This window comes from Centruroides vittatus, unplaced genomic scaffold (genome assembly GCF_030686945.1).
Source record: "Centruroides vittatus isolate TY-2023 unplaced genomic scaffold, ASM3068694v2 contig_965, whole genome shotgun sequence".
Taxonomy (NCBI): domain Eukaryota; kingdom Metazoa; phylum Arthropoda; class Arachnida; order Scorpiones; family Buthidae; genus Centruroides; species Centruroides vittatus.
In genome coordinates this window covers 1-23,024 of record NW_027122641.1, presented here as the reverse complement: position 1 = coordinate 23,024, position 23,024 = coordinate 1, and the positions used below count along the sequence as shown (strand labels likewise).

At 29.6% G+C, this 23,024-nt stretch overlaps 2 protein-coding genes across 3 annotated transcripts in view; one reads left to right on the top strand and one right to left on the bottom strand.

Moving 5' to 3' along the window:
• LOC136985416 (ubiquitin carboxyl-terminal hydrolase 15-like) overlaps nucleotides 1–15,679 on the top strand; it is a 95,303-nt gene extending 79,624 nt beyond the window's left edge. For both annotated transcript variants that reach the window (XM_067282692.1, XM_067282691.1), the window contains 4 exons: nucleotides 2,802–3,070; nucleotides 3,141–3,244; nucleotides 5,027–5,115; nucleotides 14,467–15,679. In XM_067282692.1, coding sequence (XP_067138793.1) covers nucleotides 2,802–3,070; nucleotides 3,141–3,244; nucleotides 5,027–5,115; nucleotides 14,467–14,652 — 648 coding nt within the window. In that variant the 3' untranslated portion in view covers nucleotides 14,653–15,679. The remainder of the gene's footprint in view (nucleotides 1–2,801; nucleotides 3,071–3,140; nucleotides 3,245–5,026; nucleotides 5,116–14,466) is intronic.
• A 3,730-nt stretch (nucleotides 15,680–19,409) lies between these two features.
• Nucleotides 19,410–21,293, bottom strand: LOC136985415 (schwannomin-interacting protein 1-like). The gene has a single exon (XM_067282690.1). The coding sequence runs from the start codon at nucleotides 21,198–21,200 to the stop codon at nucleotides 20,313–20,315; it is 888 nt and encodes a 295-aa protein (XP_067138791.1). The 5' UTR covers nucleotides 21,201–21,293; the 3' UTR covers nucleotides 19,410–20,312.
• Between the last annotated feature and the right edge of the window lie 1,731 nt (nucleotides 21,294–23,024).

The following is a 23,024-nucleotide window of genomic DNA, read 5'->3' as shown; positions in this document are numbered from 1 at the left end:
GAGTCACAACCCAGCACTTTGATGATGACACGGAACTGCAGGCAGACATGAATGTGTGGTTGAAGTCTCTGGCGACAAAATTCTATTTTGATAGAATTAATAAGCTGATGCACCATTATGATAAGTGCCTTAATTTGAATGGCTACTACGTTGAAAAATAGTTTGAGTGTTGCTTTCAAATGTATATAATAAAAAATGTTTCCTTTCACTTGGGTTTTTTTATATTTTAAAATATAACTTACTTTTTGGATTGCCCTTGTATTTACATTTACATTTCTATTTTCTCTCTTAAATTATCTTAACAGATTATTGGTCTGATCAGATCAGGTAGATCACGAGACATAGAAACTTATCTTTAAGACTCATGATAAAATTCTGAATCATGAAAGTTAAAAAAAATTTTGTTTTGACTATTCAGTTTCCTTTTATTTTAAATTATTGATACATGTAATATTTTAAGTATTATTTCTTCTGAGACATGCTGGTTTTCTAGCTGCATGATTTATTTTTATGCAAAATATTAAAAAAAAATTTAATTTTACTTTTATTTCTATAATTTAGTATAATAGTTTTTTTAAAATAGTATAAAATAGGAATAATATGAAAAGCTAAAATAGTGATGGCCTGAAAACAAATTTTGTTCATTTGAGCTAGTATACAAAGAATTTTAATATATTGCTTTTTTTTAGAATGAATAAATCTGAAATTTTGAGAAAGTATTATAACTGTAATACAAAAAGTAAGACTATCACAAAATTATAAAATTTTATCTTTTTCGTTTGTTTAATTTTGCCAGTAACATATTTATCATTTGTAGTATTAACCACTGTATTAATCATTACTTTAGTTGTTTTTTTTCCTAACAATTAAAAGTATCAAAAATTACTGTTCTATTTTTATAAATGTTATGTATAAAAATGATTATATAAACCAAGTTAGCAATAGATTAGTTTTTGACTGGTTTCTCATAGAATTGTACAGGAGTGCAGAATATTTTCAGGATCCAACATTTCCCCAAAAATCATTGCATACAAAATAAAACAATTTACAAACTGATTAATACTACGGTAGAGTCTCATACAACGTGGGGAATTCATTACGCATTATAGGAAATCGTGTTATCGTAACCTGCATTATCACACGATTTATGAAAGTGAAACTTATAGGCCAAGATTATTAAATCTTGGCCTATAAGTTGGAAAAAAAAAAAAAAAAATGTATACCCCTGATTGACAAAATTCGAGGGTTGTTCCTTGCTTTATTTGTGCTTTGTATGGGACTCTACTGTATATAATTAAATACAAACAAAACCTTTTTAACCTAAGATTTGAGCAAAGTCAATCAGCCGTATGAATTTGACATTCGAAAATTTAAAATCAATTTTTCAAACATATTCGAACATCATCGTTCTAACATTCCAGTTTGGAAGCCAGTTTAGTTTAAAACCTGAGGCAGGCCTTGGTGAAGGCCAAAAATGTTCAAAAAAGTTGCGTTAAAGTTCTGTTCAGTAATTTGAGGAGGAGACTGTTATACTACAAAATTATTACTATATAGTTTAGAAAATTCAAATTAAATCATACAACTAATTAAACAGGCCTACAATATAATTTGCCACACAGCACTAAATTGATAAATTTAAAACTTTTTAAATTAGAAGAATGCTTTAATTTAAGCATGTCACCATCACATGATAGACTCAACAATTACAAATTTGATGTAATATGTTGATTAATAGAAGTAAAATTGAAGTCATCACCAATGCCATGAATGATCTGTTTTTAGCATGAAATAATGGACATTTTGACATTAAAAATGCAAAATTTATTTACAATGACATTGTGTGTAGCTTTTTCTGAAAAATCATGTAAGAAATACACCAAATTTTTGCAAAAAGATAAACTTTTTAGAGTTTTTGGACTGAATTTTTTTTTTCGAAAATGTGACCATATTTTTATATTTTAAAATATATTTTGATATTAATGTTTTTTTATTTTATAGTAAAATCTACAAAAAATATGAAAAATAAAGGAAAATAATGTTTATAAAGTAATGATAAACCTTCTATTTAACTAAATAGTAAAGACAGTTTATTACTTTGCCAATTTTCTGTGTGAGGGAACAGTTGAATATTTCACTTTAATTCAAGTTGATATGAAATTTCATCCATTAAATAGTGTCAAAGAGTTTTGAAATAAAAATGGATTTTTTTTTCACATTTTTTTTAAAGTGCTCTTTCAGTTTTTCATAAAAATCAAACTGAGACCAACTCATCCATACTGCAAATCATGCAAATCCATGAGCAGTTACTTGTTACCTTACTGCATTTAACTATGCAGTGAGGTAACAAGTAACTGAACTGATCAAAAACAAAGTAAACAATATTTCAATTTCACAAGAATCTTGCACTTTTCCTACATTTCGGTTAGTTTTTTCAATTAGTGACTATAGGCTTAACCAAGATGCTACTGCACTTTTTGTGGTTACTGCCATGATTTTTTTTCTAACACAAATTTCTCCTGAATCTCACTTGTGCAATCAGATATATTCTGCACCTTTGGAATTTGTAATGACTTCACTTCTCAAATCTAATTTTGTGTATTGATATATTGATCTAAAGGTCATTGACTGGATAAAATCCATTAATCATTATTATTTCCTTACTTTTAAAATAAACTGATTTTTATAATACATTTATAAAAGAAATCGAAGTAGTTATTATGTTATGTCTAATGGATGAAAAATAAATTTAACTTAATTATGATTGATTAATTTCATACAAACACATTATTTTTATTTAATAGGAACATGATATTCATGAATCATTAAATGTAAGATGGTCACAAAAGAAGCAGGTCATTCAACTTAGTGAATGCTTAGAATTATTTACAACAACCGAAAAATTAGGTGCTGAAGATCCATGGTATTGCCCCGAATGTAAAAAACATCAACAAGCTACAAAAAAGTTTGATTTGTGGTCATTGCCTCAGGTATTAATAATTCATCTCAAACGCTTCTCATATAACCGTTATTGGAGAGATAAAATTGATACTCTTGTAGAATTTCCTGTTAGGTAAGATTTGTTCTTTTAAAATTAAAATTTAATGTTTAAATAAATTTTTCATAATAATTTATTATTACAGTGGTCTCAATATGGCAAAATATATCATTAATCCCCATCATAATCCTGCTGTGTATGATCTGATTGCAGTAGCCAATCATTACGGTGGAATGGGTGGAGGACATTGTAAGTATTTTAAATATTTACAGTAATAAAATGACATTACTTACATATTAAATATTTAATAAAAATGTATGTGTGTATATATATACATACATACATACATACATATTATATGAGGATGTTTGTTTGTTCGCTATACATTCCTAGGCCATTCGACCAATTGCTATGAAACTGCTTCCATATTATGAATGTAACACCAAAGAAATTGATAAAGATTGCAATATGTATGAAGAATGTGTGAAATTCTTAAAAAAATTATAATGTATGTGAAATATATTACTTTTGAGAGCCATCAAAATATTCTTGTATAACTGTTTAGTTTTAACTTATTGATATGCATTTCTGTATGGTGTCATTACTTAGGTATGGTGTCATCACTTAAATATAATTGCTTTCAATTTAGTCTTTCCAATAACAATAATAATAATAATGTTGACAAAACTGCGTCAAACAGCTGGTTAGCACGGGAATACCTTTTCGGGGAGACAGAAGTATTTATGATTGCCATACAGAATCAGGTCATAAGTACTGAAAACTTCAGAAACAAAAGTAAAGCATATTATGTAAATGAATTATTTTGATTCGTAATTTCTTCGTTCGATGGTTTTTTTTATTTTTAAAAAATTTAAAGACAAATTCTCCCAAAATAGGGATCACCATTTATTACTTTTGCGTTCTAGACGATACATTTCCGGCAACCGACCTTCCTTTCTAGGCTACTAGCTGCCAAAAAGTTAAAAAAGTCATTAAAAAACACAAAAATTTCCAATTAAAAACACAAAGATTTTCTAAAATCGGAACTGGTGTTATACAAACGTCTTTCTTGTTACCATCTGTACCTTCTTGGGGGTGTTTCGGCCTTTTATCCACAGAGAAATGAGCGCTGGAAAATGTAGATTAAGCAGGTTCCCCCTGGTACGATATTTATACTCATAATTCGTAATTTCTTCATCCAATGGTTCTCTTTATTTTTAAAAAATAAAAAGAACCATCGGACTAGTCGATTGGTTAGTAGCCTAGAAAGGAAGGTCGGTCGCCGGAAATGTATAGTCTAGAACGCAAAAGTAATAAATGGTGATCCTTATTTTGGGCGAATTTGTCTTTAAATTTTTTAAGAATTATTTTGAATTAAAAAGCTTTTGTGGCAAATGCAGAGAAATTACAAGAGGAATGCCTTTTCTGAAGAATCATATCACAGACAATTTGAGATCACTAATAGTAGATAGATGAGCATCCAATTCTTCTTTCATGCTTGATGCCTGTATAACTATTTTTGAGCTTGCCAATCCATTTATAAACTGCTTTGCAGTAGTATACTACTTCAACATTGTACTAAAAGTCTTCAATTGATTTTCGCTCAAATAAGCCAAATTTCTCCTGGATCCTGGTCGACAAAAATTGGATCTTAGCCATTTGCTCTTCTTTGTTGCAAACAAAGAGCAAATGGCTTGTGATATCAAATAGTGAAATGGCCATGTTAATATCACCAAAACTAACAATAGGAATGAGCTATTAAGTTGAAGCTTGTTTCAAAGCATGAGGACAGGTCATGTCTTGTGATATGAGCAGCTTTCAGTAGTCTCAGTAAACGTTATAGCCACATTTCAGATAGTTATTGACTCACTAAAATTACTTCTAATATTTCAGTAATTATTCATTAGTAATACTAATAAAAATTAAAATATTCATACTTCTAAATCATTATTTGACATTTTAATGTTAGACTATTTTTTAAAAATAAATGTTTAGAATTATTTATTAAAAATAATTTTCATAAATATTTAGATACTGCTTATGCAAAAAATAAACAAGATGGCCTTTGGTATTATTTTGATGATTCTACTGTCTCTTCAGCAACTGAAGATAATACAGTGGTAAGTTTTTTTTTTAAATTTTATTGATTTTGTATGTGTAATTCTTAGCTCATTTATTCACTTAAATATAATTGCTTTCAATTTAGTCTTTCCAATAACAATAATAATAATAATGTTGACAAAACTGCGTCAAACAGCTGGTTAGCACGGGAATACCTTTTCGGAGAGACAGAAGTATTTATGATTGCCATACAGAATCAGGTCATAAGTACTGAAAACTTCAGAAAACACATACTCAGAGATACAACACTCACAAATGACACATGCAGAAAATGTCACATCATGCCAGAAATTATATAACACATCACTTCTGGTTGCAAGCTCTTGGTACAGACATAATCAAGTAGCAAATATAATGCATCAAGAGCTTGCAAACAAACACAAATTAGTAGACATCCACACACCATACTACAAATACATTCCACAGACAGTATTGGAAAAACAACACGCACAAAATATACTACAACAGAGCCATAATCACAGATAAAAACAATTTACCACAACAGATCAGACATCACACTCATTGACAAACACAGAAAAATCACAGACATTACGGACATATCCATTCCAAACACTCACAATGTACAAAACATATGCACTGAAAAAATTAGCAAGTACACAGAACTTGCCCAGGAAATAAAGCATCTGTGGATGGATAGGGTGCTTATTATACCTGTTGTTCTCTCCTCTACAGGTGTGATACCACACACACTACACAAAAGCCTGGAAACATTACAATTGAATAGAAATACATACATCACACTACAAAAGGCCACTGTATTGAATACAGAAATACAGATTATATTGTTAGGAAATTTCTGAATGCAGACACTGACACTGATACACTTATTTAATTTTAGTTTTGCTTTGGTTACTATGCCTTGACTCTGGTCCGGCATAGTACACAGCCACCAGTATCAACTGAGTATATCCCACTAAACCCAACATAATTATAATTCATTGACATTATTATTTGGAAGATTACAAAATTAGCAATTTAAAATTTCTGGTTTGATATTTAAGAAATCATATGTAAAATCTCATAATGGAAATTTACTTGTATAATTTAAAGCCCAAAGACTTGCTACTCCCAATAACAAATGATAAAACTGAATCAATAACAGATTAAATATTTTTCACAAGTTGAATTAAAGTTTTAGAGTGTAATACATATTATAGTATCTTCTATTGGATATAAATTTTGAGTTTTAATGGAGCTATATGCATTAATTTTCTGAACTATTTTTTCTAGCATGTTATAAGAAAGAAATTTGATAGTATTGAATATGGTTTTACTTACATAAATGTGTAGATTATAATTTATTTAAAATAATTCATTACTTCTGCCAAAATGTACTAAGACTGCAAAAACTTTTTATAATATATACTATGTCATTTAAGCAATTATCTTTAAACAATAATGAATGGCTATGCATAATTTAATTTTTTTATTGTTTTTATTAATAAATTATACCAATATAAACAATGAGAAAATTAAACACACAATGACAAGTCCAGTGGTTATTGACTTTTTATTTATTTACAGTTTGCATCCATATTTTCAGTATGCATTTCAAACTTCACATAAACATTTAACATAAATTATAAAAAAAAAAATTGTAAACAAAATTTAAAAATTGTTGATAATATTAAACAGTTAAAAATTATAATTATTTTAAGTTTTCACATAATTGTGTAAAAAAAAATCAGTTCTAATAAGATGGATATAAATTTTTATATCTTTTGGTTACATTATTAAAAATTCATTTATACATATATGATTTCAATTTAATATGATTTTTAAAATTAAAATCATTTTACTATATATATAAATGTGCTTTAACATCATATAAATATCATACAGCTTATGTGGGAAACGCCGGGAGGTAGGACGGAAGTCGGACCTCCTTGTTCTCGGCGAATAGGTCGGCAAGACCCGCCCCACTGTCAAGGATGGCTAATTTTGCGCGATATCCCGACTTGTCGGGATCGGTCAGTTACTTGTCAGGTCGAGTGGAGGAGTGTGTGTGGAGTCGTCGATAAAGGAAGGCAATATCCGTATAACAGGACAACACAGATAATGGTTTATTGGAACATAGGAACTACTACAGAAACGCTACGCATCCCGTCCCTAATCGCGGGAGAGAGAGAGCTCACAATTGTTAGGGGATTCATACCTCTCGGTGCTCGATTTTGATCGAGGATGTTTGTCGGACTCGGGCGTTTTCCTGGCGGAGCGACAGGTGGGCGGCAGGATTGGCTTGTCGGCGGTGACTTCGGCGTCTCGACTTGGCCTTCGAGTCGGATACGGTGTCGCCGGGCAGTTCGTCTTCTTCGGACGTCAGCTCCCCGTTCTTAGAGATCTCCCCCCTATTTATACTCTAAGTCCCTTCCGCCCCGATCACCAATCGCGATCGAGGATGATGACTTGAGTTCCGTGACTCAGGTCGGATCCTGAGAAGGAGGGAAGTGAGTTTGACGGCGGAAGATAGTACATCCTTCGAACCTGATTGTTATCGTGGATCGCGATCGTTATCTCCCGAGAGGGCTTCGAAATAATTAAAATTTAACACTGGACAGGCCTAATACGGGTTTCACACTTAGATTTTTAATTTACATTGCTTGTGCAAGAGAAAACTGAAAATTTTGTTAATTTCTAAAAAATTTAACTAAGATTATATTAATTTGTGTATGTGTGATTTGTGTGTATAAAACATGCTACACATAAATATTTAGATTGTGATTAATATTAAATTCTACTGAAATGACAAATTTAAAAGTAAAAACACTTTTACAGAAAGAATTATTAAAAATTTATTAGAATGATGCTCTTGTAACTCATGGGTACATAGGTGACTGTCTAATTACAGGAATCTTAATTTAATGAACAAATTCACAATGCCTTGAACATGATCTTCCAAAACTTAATGAAATTTTTTAGTAAGATCATATTTTTGAAATTTTAATTTCCAAATCTGTTTATTTTGGTCAGATGATAATAATTTAACTGTTTTTTTTTTTAATAGAGAAAGGTGCAAATTACTTATTCTGATTTATTGTTTCTGTTAAAAACAGTTAATGAAATAAATACACACCTACTACCGTTAAGAACGGGTTACAACTAGTGGTGCAATCTCTTGCACCAACCAGTAATTAAATATAATTCTAGATATTAATTTAGAGTAAACTGGAAGAAAAGAATCGGCCTGAAGCGGGACTCGAACCCGCAATTCCCGCTTATCATGCAGACGCAGGGGGTGTATTTGTATTATATTATCAGGTTTAGTTTAGTGGATGTTTATTTGAGTTAATAAAATATTAGTGAGTAGTGTTTTAAAAAAAACAAAAAAATTGAAATTGTATTGTAAACTGTGCGAAATTGTATTGCTTAATACTTACTGCAATGCAGAACTGAAATAGATATTTCAGATTTTCATTGCAGTTACTAATTCAAAAATAATGATTATCTTAAAACATTTCCATTGTTTATTTCAGCACCAAAATGTTAAATGTGTAAAAAAGTATTAAATTTTTTGACTTTGTTATTAATAATTTAAACTGAGATGAATAAAATCTGTTATGAAACCATATATGATAATTATCAGCAATTTTTGTATCTTTTGAATATTAGTTAATAATAAAAATCCTCCCAAAAAATTATAACAACTAAATGTGAAGATTTGCTTTTCTAAATGTTGAGAAAGAAAATAAAATAAAAATTTCTATAAATCAAATATTTCATTTCCTGTGTATAATTGAAATTAAATAAATTTCTTAATGCAAATTTAAACATGCAATATAATATATTTTCAAATTAAAGTTCAATATAATCTCTTTTTTACAGATAATCATTAAATAATAATGTAATTATATTATTCTCATGCATCAGTTTGCATGTTACTTTTATTTACATGAAATTGGTATTGCTTAAAACTGCAACACAGTTACTAAATTTTAGAATTAGTTTAGCAGAACAAGACCATATCCAAGAGGGTTGCTTAAGATGTAGCAATAGCCCCTCCGTACCAAAGTAACCAGTTTCATTACTATAACTAAAAATAAATATAATGCATATTACACAACTTCAGAAAGTAATCTTAAACAAACCAAAAAAAGCAAAAGTTTAAACTAATACCTATTGGAAACACATGTTAAAGTGTAGAGCACAGACTAAGACTACATACAGATTCAAAATAACTGCAATTTTGATAATTTCTAGTGGGGAAAAAAGTATAATGATTTTATACTTTCTTCCCTTTCAGCATCATAGTGAGTATATATCATACTGTAATTTGTATAATTTATAATCAATTTATCAATTATCGATTTTTCACCCTCCATTAACAATTTTAAAAAGCTAATGAAAGAATGATATAAAAGGTAACTAAGGTAATTGAGTAACATTCAAAAATACAAAACCTTTATTTTATATTAATTTATCAACATAAAAATTTATTCTATTGTAAAAATATTGTGTGACCAGAGGGTCGGAGTCTCTTTGACTCCTCGTCAGGATGTTACAACACCGAGTCTTTCAGGACTTGGAATTTGCGACGGAGAGTTGTTACGTCACGCGAGCGGTTACATCCGTTGGGGAGGTGGAGGTGGAGGAAGGAGAAACGAGGAAGTAAGTCGCTCGGGATACTGGTTAAGTAACAAGGATAAATTTAATAAAAATAACAGAGAATACAGACAATGCATAGCTAACAGTCTCACCAAAATTTCTAAATACACGGGGGAGAGAGAGAAAGAGTGTGTTTACAAATGACCCACGAGTTGATAAATACCTTGGTTAGGAGATTGGATGTCTAGCGGGGTTTAAATGGTATCCATGAATTATAATCCACCGAGACACACACAGTCCACAAAATGTCCACGGTGTAAAACACTGCACATGGTTTTCTAGGTAGCACTTGGGCATAGGTAAAAGTTCTGGGATGTTTTTCCAAGGGTTGGTTTCACGATGACCAGACGATGACTGCCTGGATTTTTCATCATTCTCCCTTATTATTTTTCCTCTTGGGTTTTTTCCATGAGGTCAGGATCTCGCTTTTAAAGGTCAGGTGTCCAATACGTGAATTACTTCTAAAAGTTCCAGGTGACATACGACTAACTAGATGGATTATCCTCAACGAGGAAGCAAGTTTATGGGAAATAATTTTTATGATTTTCAACAGATCTTTTGATAAAATGGTGGCAGTGAAAGAATCAAAAAAATTTGATTGAACACCTTCATTCATTCATCTGTCACAATTGCATACTCTTGAAACATTCAAACAAGCTTTTAAAACTATCAAATTAAATATTTTTCAATTATTATCTTATTGCTAAAAAGTTTCCTGAAAAATTTTTTTAAATTAATAATAAATTATGTCAAATAATAGGCAGCATAAACACCTTTTTTTATTGGAATAATTTATTTATTAAAGAATTTATTTAATAAATAAATGATTTATAAGTTATTACATAAAATCTTTCCAATACTATTATAGATTATTATACTTAGCTAAATTTTCAAGATATGGAATAAAAATAAACTTTCATTTTTACAGTTGAGAAATGAAATTTTTTTGTGTTTGTGTAGTCAGTCATAGTTGCTCACTTAAAAGAAGTTAATTTGTTGATTCAGAATTTTAACACATTGATAATTTTGAATGTTAAGTGAAATTAAATGTTTAGAAAATAATTTTTTCAACTGTAATTTAAATAATAACAATAATGGTATAATTGTAAGGAACAAAAGTATTATTTCAGATGCAATAAATAAAATAATTTGGTCAGAACAACAATTTTATTAAAACCACTTTGGTTGGACCTTCAATTTCATTCCACAATAATGAAATTTTTTGAATCACATCAAATATGAATGATAAATATCTAGCCTACTTCTTTATTTTGTGTATTTGATTAGTATGAAAAACAAATTTTAAGTTGAACATTAATTCTATAATTGTAGTATTTTTTTCTTTAAACAAGCAATGTTTTTAAATTATATTAAAACAGTAGATGAAAATTTTATAATTTTACTGTAGTTTAATTACAAATTTTAGATATTCTGGTTTTTACTATACAGTTTTTATATTTTATTTTCTGTTGATAAAATAATAAATTTTTCTTTATAAATACATAAGTGAACAACTTGTTCGAATTACTTGACCTGTTTAGAAGAATACCTATAGCTATTGTAATGGAATAATTACAAAATTACTATTTTATGCAATGCTATTGTATGTTTTCCTGTCATATTAATGGATTTTTGTTTTTTTTTTATTATATAGTTTCAGGAAAAATTTGGTAAAGCTTTTCATAAATAATGAATTCTCATCATCATCCAATTAGTTAAAATTATTGATGCTTTTTAAAAATTGGAAAAAATTTTTCTTTTTTCTGAGTTGCAATTTTCTCAGCTAACAAATCATTGGTTATTATAAAGTGTAAAATTAATCAGAGAGAAGGAAAAAAAGTTAATTGTGTTTAACTAAAAAATCTCATTCAGAAAGCAATTGCTCATTTCACAAAATAGGCAAAAAATTGCATAATTTTGGAAATTGACACATCAACTGCCAGTTTTATAAAATTGCCATTGCACAATTTTCCAATAAGTTACCAACTTTTGTTTTGCTCATTGAATTATGGCTTAGAAAATGTTAGGTGATATTTTATTTTAGTATTGTCTTTTTAAGTCATTCACTACTTGTTCTTTGTTTAAAAAACTTCCTACATTAAGTTTATGAAATTAGATGGAAGTCTTTTGTTAGTTAGTAAAATAGATTAACTGTAACATACTTTGTTGTTTTTACAATAGATTTCTGTATAATACAAGTTTATTTTCTTTTAGAAATTGAAAAATTTTTCATGATTATTAAAATATAATTATTAATGTTTTCAAAGTAAATAACTTAATTTTCTTATAACAAATCCTGCTCTGGGTGCACTTCCTTTAGATAAATGATCACTGCTGAAAACTATTGTATTTCCATTTTTGCATATTTTGAAAATAAAAAATTTTTGCATTGTTTTCATTCTTTAATAAGAAAGACATGACTTGAAGCAAAATGTTTTAATCAAATTATATTTTTACATTTTCATAGTACTTTAATCAATCTTTACTTATTGTATATTGCACTACTACTAAAACACAAATCAACACCTTTTCTTTCCAGCTGTTTTTAGCCTCTAATATGCCTTTTTTAGGATACAAAAGTGTAGAAGAGTGTGTGTTATAATGCAAAAACAAAACTGAATGTACTGAAATAGAACATGTGTATTTAAAATCAGAGAATGTCCATTTTAGTGCATATTCAAAAATGGAACACATACCAATAGAATATGTCTAATTCAAATAATAATCCATCATGTAACACACCCAGGACAGGGAATTATTTAAGAATAAATATTTGTATATAAATATACAAAATAAATAAATTTAAAGATTATGTGTTATCTTATTTGTTATATAATGTTTAAGTGTGGGATGAAATTATGATGGATGGAAGAAATCTAAAAGGTGTCATAAAATAACTTCCAAGTTTAAGAGAGAGATTTTGCCTCTTTGTTATTAAGCAGTTACCCCTCTTTAGTGATTTAAAGATTCCTTATTTGTTTAGTATTATAGGTAGTATGTATCAACTCAGCATCTTTTAGGTTAATCTCAACTCCCAGGTCATATCCTGTTTGAGAAATAAATCTACTGGAAAGGAAAGGTATTGGTTTGTGTTTTAGATGTAATATTCCAATGTTCGAAAGAAAATTCATCTTTCGTCTTTGAAAATACATTTATTTAAATCTCAGAAAAAAAATGAAAAGCAGCATTTTTATTACTGGAGGATGAGTGCATTTCTTTCCCCAGAGTCGTTTCCTTTCGCAGGGAACTCAAAATGTGTCATTGTGAACTAAAACTAAAAATTCACTATTGGTGAAAAAAGACAATGTGACTTGGAAATATAAAAAGGAGAACTCAAGGAACAGAAGGTTGTCGAGAGTCCACGAGTGTATCACTTAGTGCCCAGTCAGAAAGGTTTATTGTCGTCACTTGTTCCTCCAAGAATATCCTGTGTTTCTCTTAGAACACCTTCAATGCACATACAGATTATTATCTCCAATAGACTTTAACTACTACCATCCAAGGCAAAAGAGACATTTCCAAGCCTCCACAGCCATCTTGAAACCCGCACGCAGAGCCTCAGGTATTTATAACAACACACGATGTCATGTAAGCTCTATCTCTCCAACTTAGATCTCACGAAGAAGCTTTAAGGTTTAAATGTGAATTTAATAACCTTTTTATAGAACTAGCTTAATAAACGAAATTTGTTATTGTTAGAATTGTGTTTGATGCACTTCCTCAATCTGTGCCATCCCTTGTATCAGATCCAAATGCCTACAAAGCGACCACTCGTGCAGAAAAAATCGAAATTAGTGACCACTTAGGTTTCTGTGTGTACCTAGAAGACACAGTGGTGTCAGTCCTGGTGATTAGTCATTGCAATCTTTACCAACGCAATGTTGACCCTTCAGTCCCATGGTGCCGAAACATAGGGGGCGCTTCACGCATTGTCACAGTGTAGTATTATATAGGTAGTATGTATCAACTCAGCATCTTTTAGGTTAATCTCAACTCCCAGGTCATATCCTGTTTGAGAAATAAATCTACTTGAAAGGAAAGTTATTGGTTTGTGTTTTAGATGTAATATTCCAATTTCTACTATTCTTTTCTATTTTTAAATGCCTAATTTATATATGATTTTATACTACAAGGTTTGTTTAAATTGAATTGATAAGGTTTTTCTAAGAAGAAGATATTTTTGACTATACATAAAATTTGAGTCAAGTTGCATTTACTGAATTCATTTTGAACTATTATGTAAATTTTTGCACAATTTTCTTTATGGACATTGTTCGTGAGAGCTGGGACACAATATTTTAATCATTTTTAATTGTGAATTCAAGTAAAAATATACATAATTGCATTTATATAATGTAAATATATGTAAATAGCTAGGACTCTTCATCAAGTATAGAAATTAATGAAGTAACCCTGAACTACTCTCATTTTCTTCTTATTTTTCAATACAAAAGGAATTTTATATTCACTTCATAAAATATAGAATTAAGCTGTTTTACAGTTTTTTATCCATAAAATTTTTCATTATATTTTTAATAATTTAATCAAAGTTTAGTTTATTTAAAATGATTTATGAATAATTTTGATTAATTTCATTTAAAAAAAACAATTTCAGAAATGTGTAATCTTATCAAATTGAAAGCATTATTTGTTAAATTTAATATTAAAAGTTAATCATTTTTGTTTTAATTAAATTATCTAATGCAGCTTTTTATTTTCTTTTTTAGTCGAAAGCAGCTTACGTCTTATTTTACATGCGCCGTGATTCCGATAACACACAGCGAAATGTGATACCTCGCCGGAATATTCCAGCTGCTCTGGGTGCGCCTCCTGGAAGTGATTTAGTTAGTCCAGATGACAATGACGGAACATCGCATTCTAGTGAAGAAGATGTCAACATGGACATAAACTAATGTATTTCCATAATATTAATATTGACTGCAAAAGAAATGAACTGCAGAGTATAACCACTGTTATATGAAAGACTTTAAATATGGTGGTGTTATTCTTTTGAACGTCAACCCTTCCAATATATCTTTCTACGCAAAGTGATAAAAGAAGAAAGGATGGCGACGTTTGCTTGTACCTAGTTGTAGATATGTGCACCAGTAATCGTGCAACTTGTTTTGTTCCATTACTCATAAGTTAAAATAATTCTCCTGCAAGATATTTGACTTTGTTCAGGGGGACTTTATTTTTTGTGTATTTATTTCTAAAAGTCTTATATTAAGCATAAGTGTAAAAAATTTCTACATACTGAAAACATGCACAGTGTCACCAGCCAGGGATTACAAAAGTCCTACGTTTGAATTGTAACACAGTTGCATTGACAAGAATCAGATTGCCAGCCACGTTTTACAAATCCAAAAAAAAATTACCAAATCTGCATAATACTTAAAGTTTGTGGAATTCCGATGTTAAAAATTTTATCACGGTTACAGGTGTCAACACTAAGAAAGATAAACATATAAATTATAAATTGAAACAAATAACTTATAAATTAATTCAGCATAACTAAATTGATATTGCAAGAAGATGGCAGTTAATTTAAAAAAATATATTTATTACATTGAAAAAAATTCAAGTATTAATAATCAATACTTTCTTCTTGGAGACTAAGAGTAAATGGTGTGCAAAGTGGTGTTAAAAATAAATAAAAAAAAAACACAAATGTGAATTAACAGTTGTAATAGGAAAAAAAATCACCTTTGTTGTCAAAATTTATCTTCTCTTATTATTAAAATATAAAATGAAATTTTAAATCTGGAATAATGTATGATTTATTTAATTTTATTTTTAACCTTACAGGAATGTGTAGTCTCATTTGCACATACATTTTAAGTATGTGAATGATAAACTAACTTTCCTATTTTACAGTTGTATAAATTAAGAATAGAATTAATTGCTGCAAATAAAATCTTTTCCAAAAGACTGTTTCAACCATTTTTTTCCTTTTATCCTTAAACATAAATTATTTAGTTTTATATCAATATAATAAAAATAAACTGATATATCTTCGAGATAATATATTTTCTGGTATTTAGTCCATAAAATTTTATATATAAATTCTTAATATTTTAATAATACTTTTTACGCATAATATGGGTTCAAGCTCTTGTTATATTTCAGGAAAAATGAGTTGATAAGAGTAATTTTTACTTAATACAGAAAAATACATAGCTATAACATGTATGTAATCTTTAAAACTAATGAAAATTGTACACTTTACAGTTAATCTGGTATGAAATGGGCATGGGAGTATGGGGTATGCGAGGAGCAGAAATTTGTAACCAAGTTCTGAAATAAATCCTAGGCCGCACTCTGTTAGTTAAATTACAAAAATATTAGAGTAATGTTAAAGGTGCTATGTATCATCATTAAAGCTATTAATATTTGAAGTATTTAAAGACAAATACACTAATTTGTAAACTAGTTTTGAGTTTAATCAAACTCTAGTCACATTTAAGTCTAAAAAAAAGCTATATTATTAATAATAAAGTTAGTCATGTGCACATTGATCAGGATACATTATTTTAATTGGGAAAATGATCCAATGTGAAGACATTGCAATGATTTAATAAAACTACTTAAAATTAAGATAATTTTATTGCTTGCACGTACATGTAATATTTCAATATAAATTTTTAATATATAAAGTAAGCTGTAATTGTAATTATCTATGATTACTTTTGTAATTATCAAAAGTAATCATAGTTTTAATGTTTTTATTGCAGATTATAAAACATTTTTATTAAAAAAAATTATATATATATATAATTTTATTTTTGGAAACAAGTGTACTGTTAAGGTACTAACATGGCAAGTAATGGAGTAAAACATGCATAATTTACATCAATCAAAAATAGATTTCCTCAAAGGAAAAAAGTTATGAAAGCTATTTGTGTTTTGAAAGATTTAGTTTCCACTTCAATTGTTCTTACAAGTGAAAAATTGTTTATTGTGAAATTGTCACAATGCCAGCCTGAAATTTTTAATTTATTTATAATATATGCTCTCCATCTCAAATTAGTAGTGTCTTGCCACTTATTAATGTGTCATACTTTTCCCGTAGCAAAGTTGTGCCAGTCATTTATCTAACTGCTTTCGGGGGAAAATTTTTGAATTGAAATAATGTAACTTCCAATGCAAACTGGAAGTTCGTATATAGTTAATCGGGGCCTCCTGCCCCTATGCTTACCATATCTGGTCTCAACTTTCATCTAACTCCATTCTTGAGATTAAGGAACGATAGACAGATAATAGTGTAAATTTATAGGTCTACAATTTTTTCAAATTGAAGCCCAATGAAAAAGCAAATGTCTAATTAGTATGTTTCGGTGCACACATTAATTAAACAATGAAAATGATTACCTTTGTCACTGTGATGGTTCAGTTTTCATTCTGATAGATAATTGTTATTGCAAATTATAGAAAATTTTTTCAAACTTACTTTTTCCTTTGAAAAAATCGTTATTTTTGATTGATATTTATTAGCTCATGCACTTTCAATCAATGTAAATTATGTTGTGATTATGCATGTTTCTCTATTACTTGCCATATAAGTAAAAAAAAATATTTTGTTAATTTACATGGATATACTTTTCACACAATTAAATTATTTTGTAGATGTGTGTGAATTGTAACCACCAAATATTTATAAACTTTTATTAAAAAAATTATAATTCATTATAAGAACTATTATTTATTGTCAAGATGTGTTAAGATCAAAAATTGATATAGGATGATACTCAGTTATGCAACCTGTTTTTCCAGGGAAATAAAGGTTATATATATAGTGTAAATGTCATGAAATTCTTTGGACAAGGTCTTTACAAGTCTTGAGTACATATGTCCGATTTGTTAAAGTGACATCCCATCACTGGGGGACCTGGGAATGAATCAGGATGGAGTCAAAAATTCTAGAAATTTTTTGAGGGGCTGTCTGTCCCGGATATGTTGAGCTCTGTCCCTCACCATCCAGCTATCCTGTTGTGGAACTAGCCAAAACCCATAATGGGCTTGATAGCTCTTAGTGCTCACAGGCAGGGATCAAAATACTCTTGGGTACATCAGACACTTATTAATCATATACACATACACGTGTACACACATTTTTAACAAAAATGTTTTTGCAAGACATTTTCTTCCTTTATTAAAAAATATTTTATATATATACACAAACACACATTGAAATCTGTGTAAACCATGCAGTACGAAATAAGTTTTTCAGTTTGGCAGGTTTTTTTTAACAGAAAATCATTGTACCTATGAATTTTTTCCATTTAGGCAGGTTTTACCGTGTGTATATATTATAATATATATATATATTATTTATTATTATTTTTTTTCTTTAATGTATTTATAAGAAAATGTGTAAATTATCAAATATTGGCATGATATTAAATTTTATACTACCAAAGGTATTTTTTATAAACGAGTTTATGACAAATTTATATAAAGCAGGGTTTTTTTTTATAAAATTAATTTTTTGAGTTTTTACACCTTGGATTTGAATTTACAATTTAGCAAGCAAATTTACACCATACAATAAATTCTGACATTTATTACATTTATTAATTCAACTTATTTTTGATATCAAAGGAATGTTTTATATATGAGCATATACTTGTATATTAAGTATATATATAGATTAGCCAAGGGTTTCATTACTCTATCCATAAACCACAGCTAAATAACAATAAAAGACATTTGTGTACTATAAGAGTTGACTTCTTTCAATTGGATACCATAACTGCATTATTTTAAGTAGTTAAGACTGGACTCCAGATCTTTAGTGGTACAAGGAATTCCTAATTCTACAACTGCTTTTGAAGTGACATTGTGTGCAAACATTCAAACTATATCCTAAGCATGTACAGTACTTTCCACTTTTGTTGGTCTTCCAATTTGTTCTTCATAGATGCAGGAGACTCATCAAATACCTCTTACAGTTATCAATCTCTAATAAAAAAAAAAAAAATTATTTCATAGTAAAAGTTTTGTAGGAATTATGACTTTCAGCTCCTCCAGAGTAGTTAAATACTTTGACGGCATTAAATAAATATTTTATTTGACAATGTTATAAACTGACTTTTAATATATTTTCCATATTTACTTGAATCTGAATATGTAAATTTTATTGTATTTGTCTTAAATTAATGAATGAGGGACAAAGTATTTCAACATACATAATAATAATGCAATACTTAACGAGCAGTGTTATGCTTGAATAATAGTCCATTCCTAAATAACTACAAATTAGTATACCATTAAGATCACTGATGACTAAGAAATATATTTGCATTAATTTTACTTAAAAGATTTCTAAAATTATTATTAACACACACAAAAATCTTCTAAAGTTGTTTTCCTGTAAGTATTAATCTTCTGTTTATTTATTTCACAATGAAGCTTCTCACGAAGACAGAACTTATACAGTTCAATCATATACATTAATACACATTTATTTACATAAATTTGTATTAATGTAACTGGAGATTATTATTTCATCAGATATTTTATAAAACAGAAAACATTTGATATACAATGATTAAATAATAATAGAATAATTTTTAATTTAAAATAAATCACTTAGCATTGATTTATGTTAATTTTCTTGTTTACCATTTATAAACAAAACAACACTATTTTATATAAACAGATTCAACCATAATTTTAAATATGAAATATTTAATGCACTTTTATACATCTCATTAAACATTAAAATACATTAATTGGTGATTAGACTTTTTTTTGGACAGATATTTTCAATTGAAACGAGATTCGGACGTATCAGAAAACATGCTCCGTAAGGATTACGACGGGTAAAGATTTTCCAGATATACATTAAACAAAACGTAATTTTAAGGATCGTTTCTTTACCTATGTCTTTGATACAGCAATTTTTAATTTATTTTAAATAACACACAGTTACGTGGATATAGAAGCTCACCGTACATTTGCTCGAAATTCTGAGATAAAATTTAAATTTGGCTTAAAACAATAAAGTTTATCTAATACGAAGAAAATACTACTCACAATCTTTTGCTACTCACAAAAATTAATATATATATATATATATATAATTTTTTTTAATTTTTAAAAATAAATTACCACCATCTATTCTCTAAATTGAAAGTAAACAGGCTATTTAAAATATAGCCTAATTTGTTCTTTAAGTAATTGGAAGAATTCTTTTAATATTTAAAATACAACAGTCATTGGCCATTAAATAGATAATCCACAATATATATATGTACTTTTTTTAATATAGTGATCCCTTAATCTGAGCAAAGTTTTATAAATAATCTGTTGGCTGATAAAAATTGCAAATAAATTTCTAATTATTATAAGTCAATGTATACGAGTTATATAGTTATATATATATTCATGCTTATCAAATGCAGAATTAAATGCATCAAAAATAACTCATCTAAAATATCTTGCAATAAATCACATTATTTATATCAAAAAACAACAATAACAACAAAAGTATTTGTGCAAATATTAAGTAAATTTTCAAAGGTGAACACACAATAGTTTTCGAGTTAGATTATTTTTAGTGTGCAGATAATCATTTTTCTCTAGTTCCTTTGAGTCCCAAATGCTGAGTCAGATCTTCTATGTCGACCAGCATAGAATCCTGTTCCATGTGCAGGTCATCTCGTTCCAACAGAAGTCTCACTAACTCGTCGTTCAGATTTTCTATCTGAGAATGAAGATCGTTGACGATGACCTGAATCTGAGCAAGGTTCATATTATTCAGTATCTCTCCGTCCAGTTTGCACCAACCTTCCGGAAAAGTGAAGCCGACCAAGCTGGAGAGAGGCGAGATCCTTCTCTGCTGTCTCTCGACCAATATTTGCATTCGGGCCATATCTTTGGCCTGCGACAGAGCTATCCTGACTTCGGACTGAAGCCTAGAATGATAGAGGACAATATCTTCCTTCATTAAGGTCTTCCTATCCTTTTTATTGTCGATCTGGCTCTTTAACAGCTTCAGGCGCCGATTGAAGAAGATCGAGGGCCTCTGCCAGTAGGGATACGACTGAGCGGAGCGACATCCGGACAGATTACTAAAGTTTTGAGTGTCGACGGGTATTCCATATCGGCTCATGGCAGGATACTGTTTTAGATTTTGTGAATTCCTGAACACTTTAGTGGTTTCTGTTTCCTTATCACAGGTGTCGTTAACAAAACAGATCTGTAAATTGACTCCATCGGCCATTTTCTTGCCATTGGTTTCGTACGAGATGTTGACGTCTTCGTTATCAGAATCCATAGCTGCTAATTTTTTCCTGATCTTCTCCCTATCGTTCCTTCTCTGTTCTTGATGAAACAAATCGTTGTCTCCATTCGATGCCATAGTTCTGGCCAAATGATCATTTTTTACTTCTTTGTCTCTCATTGGGCCGATTCTTTGACTTTTATCCAGTAAAGAGTTGTTAACAGCCCTAAACATCGATTCTATCCCGTTAAGAATAAAATCCAACACAACTCCGACATCACAAATAACTCGACGTCACATTGACGTCAAGAATGATTCCTTCATTCCGTGTTTGGTGTCGCGCTAGTAAGTACTTCATCGATTTTAATCTGCTTTTTACATAAAATATTTTGATATTTTTTACAGCCTTTCAATACCATGTTCAATCATACTTTAATTATTCAAAAATTAATACAATATTATTTCGTTTCTAAAAGTAATTTACTTTAATAATAATTGATTTAACTTATTCGCGATCTCTAAGTGGCATCTGGTGACAGATTCTTGGACTAGAGGAAGTAGGTCGCGAGCAGACCCGAAGTAGGCGTTTGATAGGATCCACTAGTCTTTGATTATACGTCAAAAATGAACAAAAGTAAATTTTTCTGGCGTTAAGCAAGCAAACAACAATGCAAAACAAAGAGTCATCTTGAGAATAGTTTGCAATAATGCAAGGCTGTAAACATATGCATAAAATATTCTGCTTACCCGCTTAAAATAAGTAAAACTACAAATAAAGATTATGAGCATAATGTAAGGACCGGGTTTAACCCGGCCCAAAATTTTTTTTTTTTTTTTTTTATTGTTCAAATCCCCTCGTGAGAAATTGGAGAAACGGTCGAAATTCTAAGGATGTGCAGCCTTCCGCCGTCGAAACGCACTTCCTTTCCCTCCGGATCCAAACTGAGTCACGGAGATCGAATCATCAGCGATTCGCTGATGATTCGATCACCAATCGCGATAGTGGGTGATTCACCCACTATCGCGATTGGTGATCGAAGATAACGTGACCTGTAGTAGGCCTATATAAGGGGGGAAAAGGCTGATAACGGGGTCGCTGAAGGTCCGCATAAGGCGCCCGACCCGTAGGATCCGTCCCGAGAATCGAGGGCCGAAACCCTAAGTCACCGAAGCCCGCCGACGACGAGCCGCCCCGACCGATCCTCCTGCTTACCTCCACGACTGGAGAACCGAGACGATTAGTACTTCGATTACAACCGATATACCCTAGGAAGAGGTATGACCCCTAAATTTGTAAACTCTCTCTCCCGCGGTTAGGAACTGGACGCGTTAGATTTTCTGTATTTGTTTATCCGTCTGAATAAACCGTTGTTTGTTTTCATCATGGTTCCGTTATTTCGAATATCGCCTTAAACTTATCGACGAACCCACACACTTTCTCCACTCGACCTGACAATTAATTACCCAATCCCGACGAGTCGGGATATCATAAAAATTTAGCCATTCTTGACAGTGGGGTGGGTCTTACCGACCTGTTCGCCGAGAAAAAGGAGGTACGACTCCGTCCTACCTAGAGCCCTATAGAGGGCTCTAGTCCGATCTAGATTTCAAGTTTTCAAATTTTTGATAGTTTGAAAACTTGAAGTATACAGAAATTTTCTTAATTTAGCTACTATTTTCTAATGAAAATATAAAACATTTAACAGTGTTCTATGTGCAGTGTTTATTCTAGAGTTTTAATTATATTTTCCATTCCATAAAATATTATCTTGAAATTATTAACATAATGAGTTAAGTAATGCAATCTTTTGTATAATATTGAGAAATAAAATTATTCTGAAAAATTTCTCCTTTATTTAGTCTCTTTTCCTAATATGAAAAATAAGCTTTTCTCAAAGTATGGATAAATGTTATTATGTAAAATTTGGATAAAATGCAAAGTCAGCATTCTATGCAAAGTTATCTATTAATATATAAAATCAAACACTAGAAAATTTAATTTTATTATATAAAAATATTCATTACATACTGAAAGAATAATTTCAGATAATGTATTCT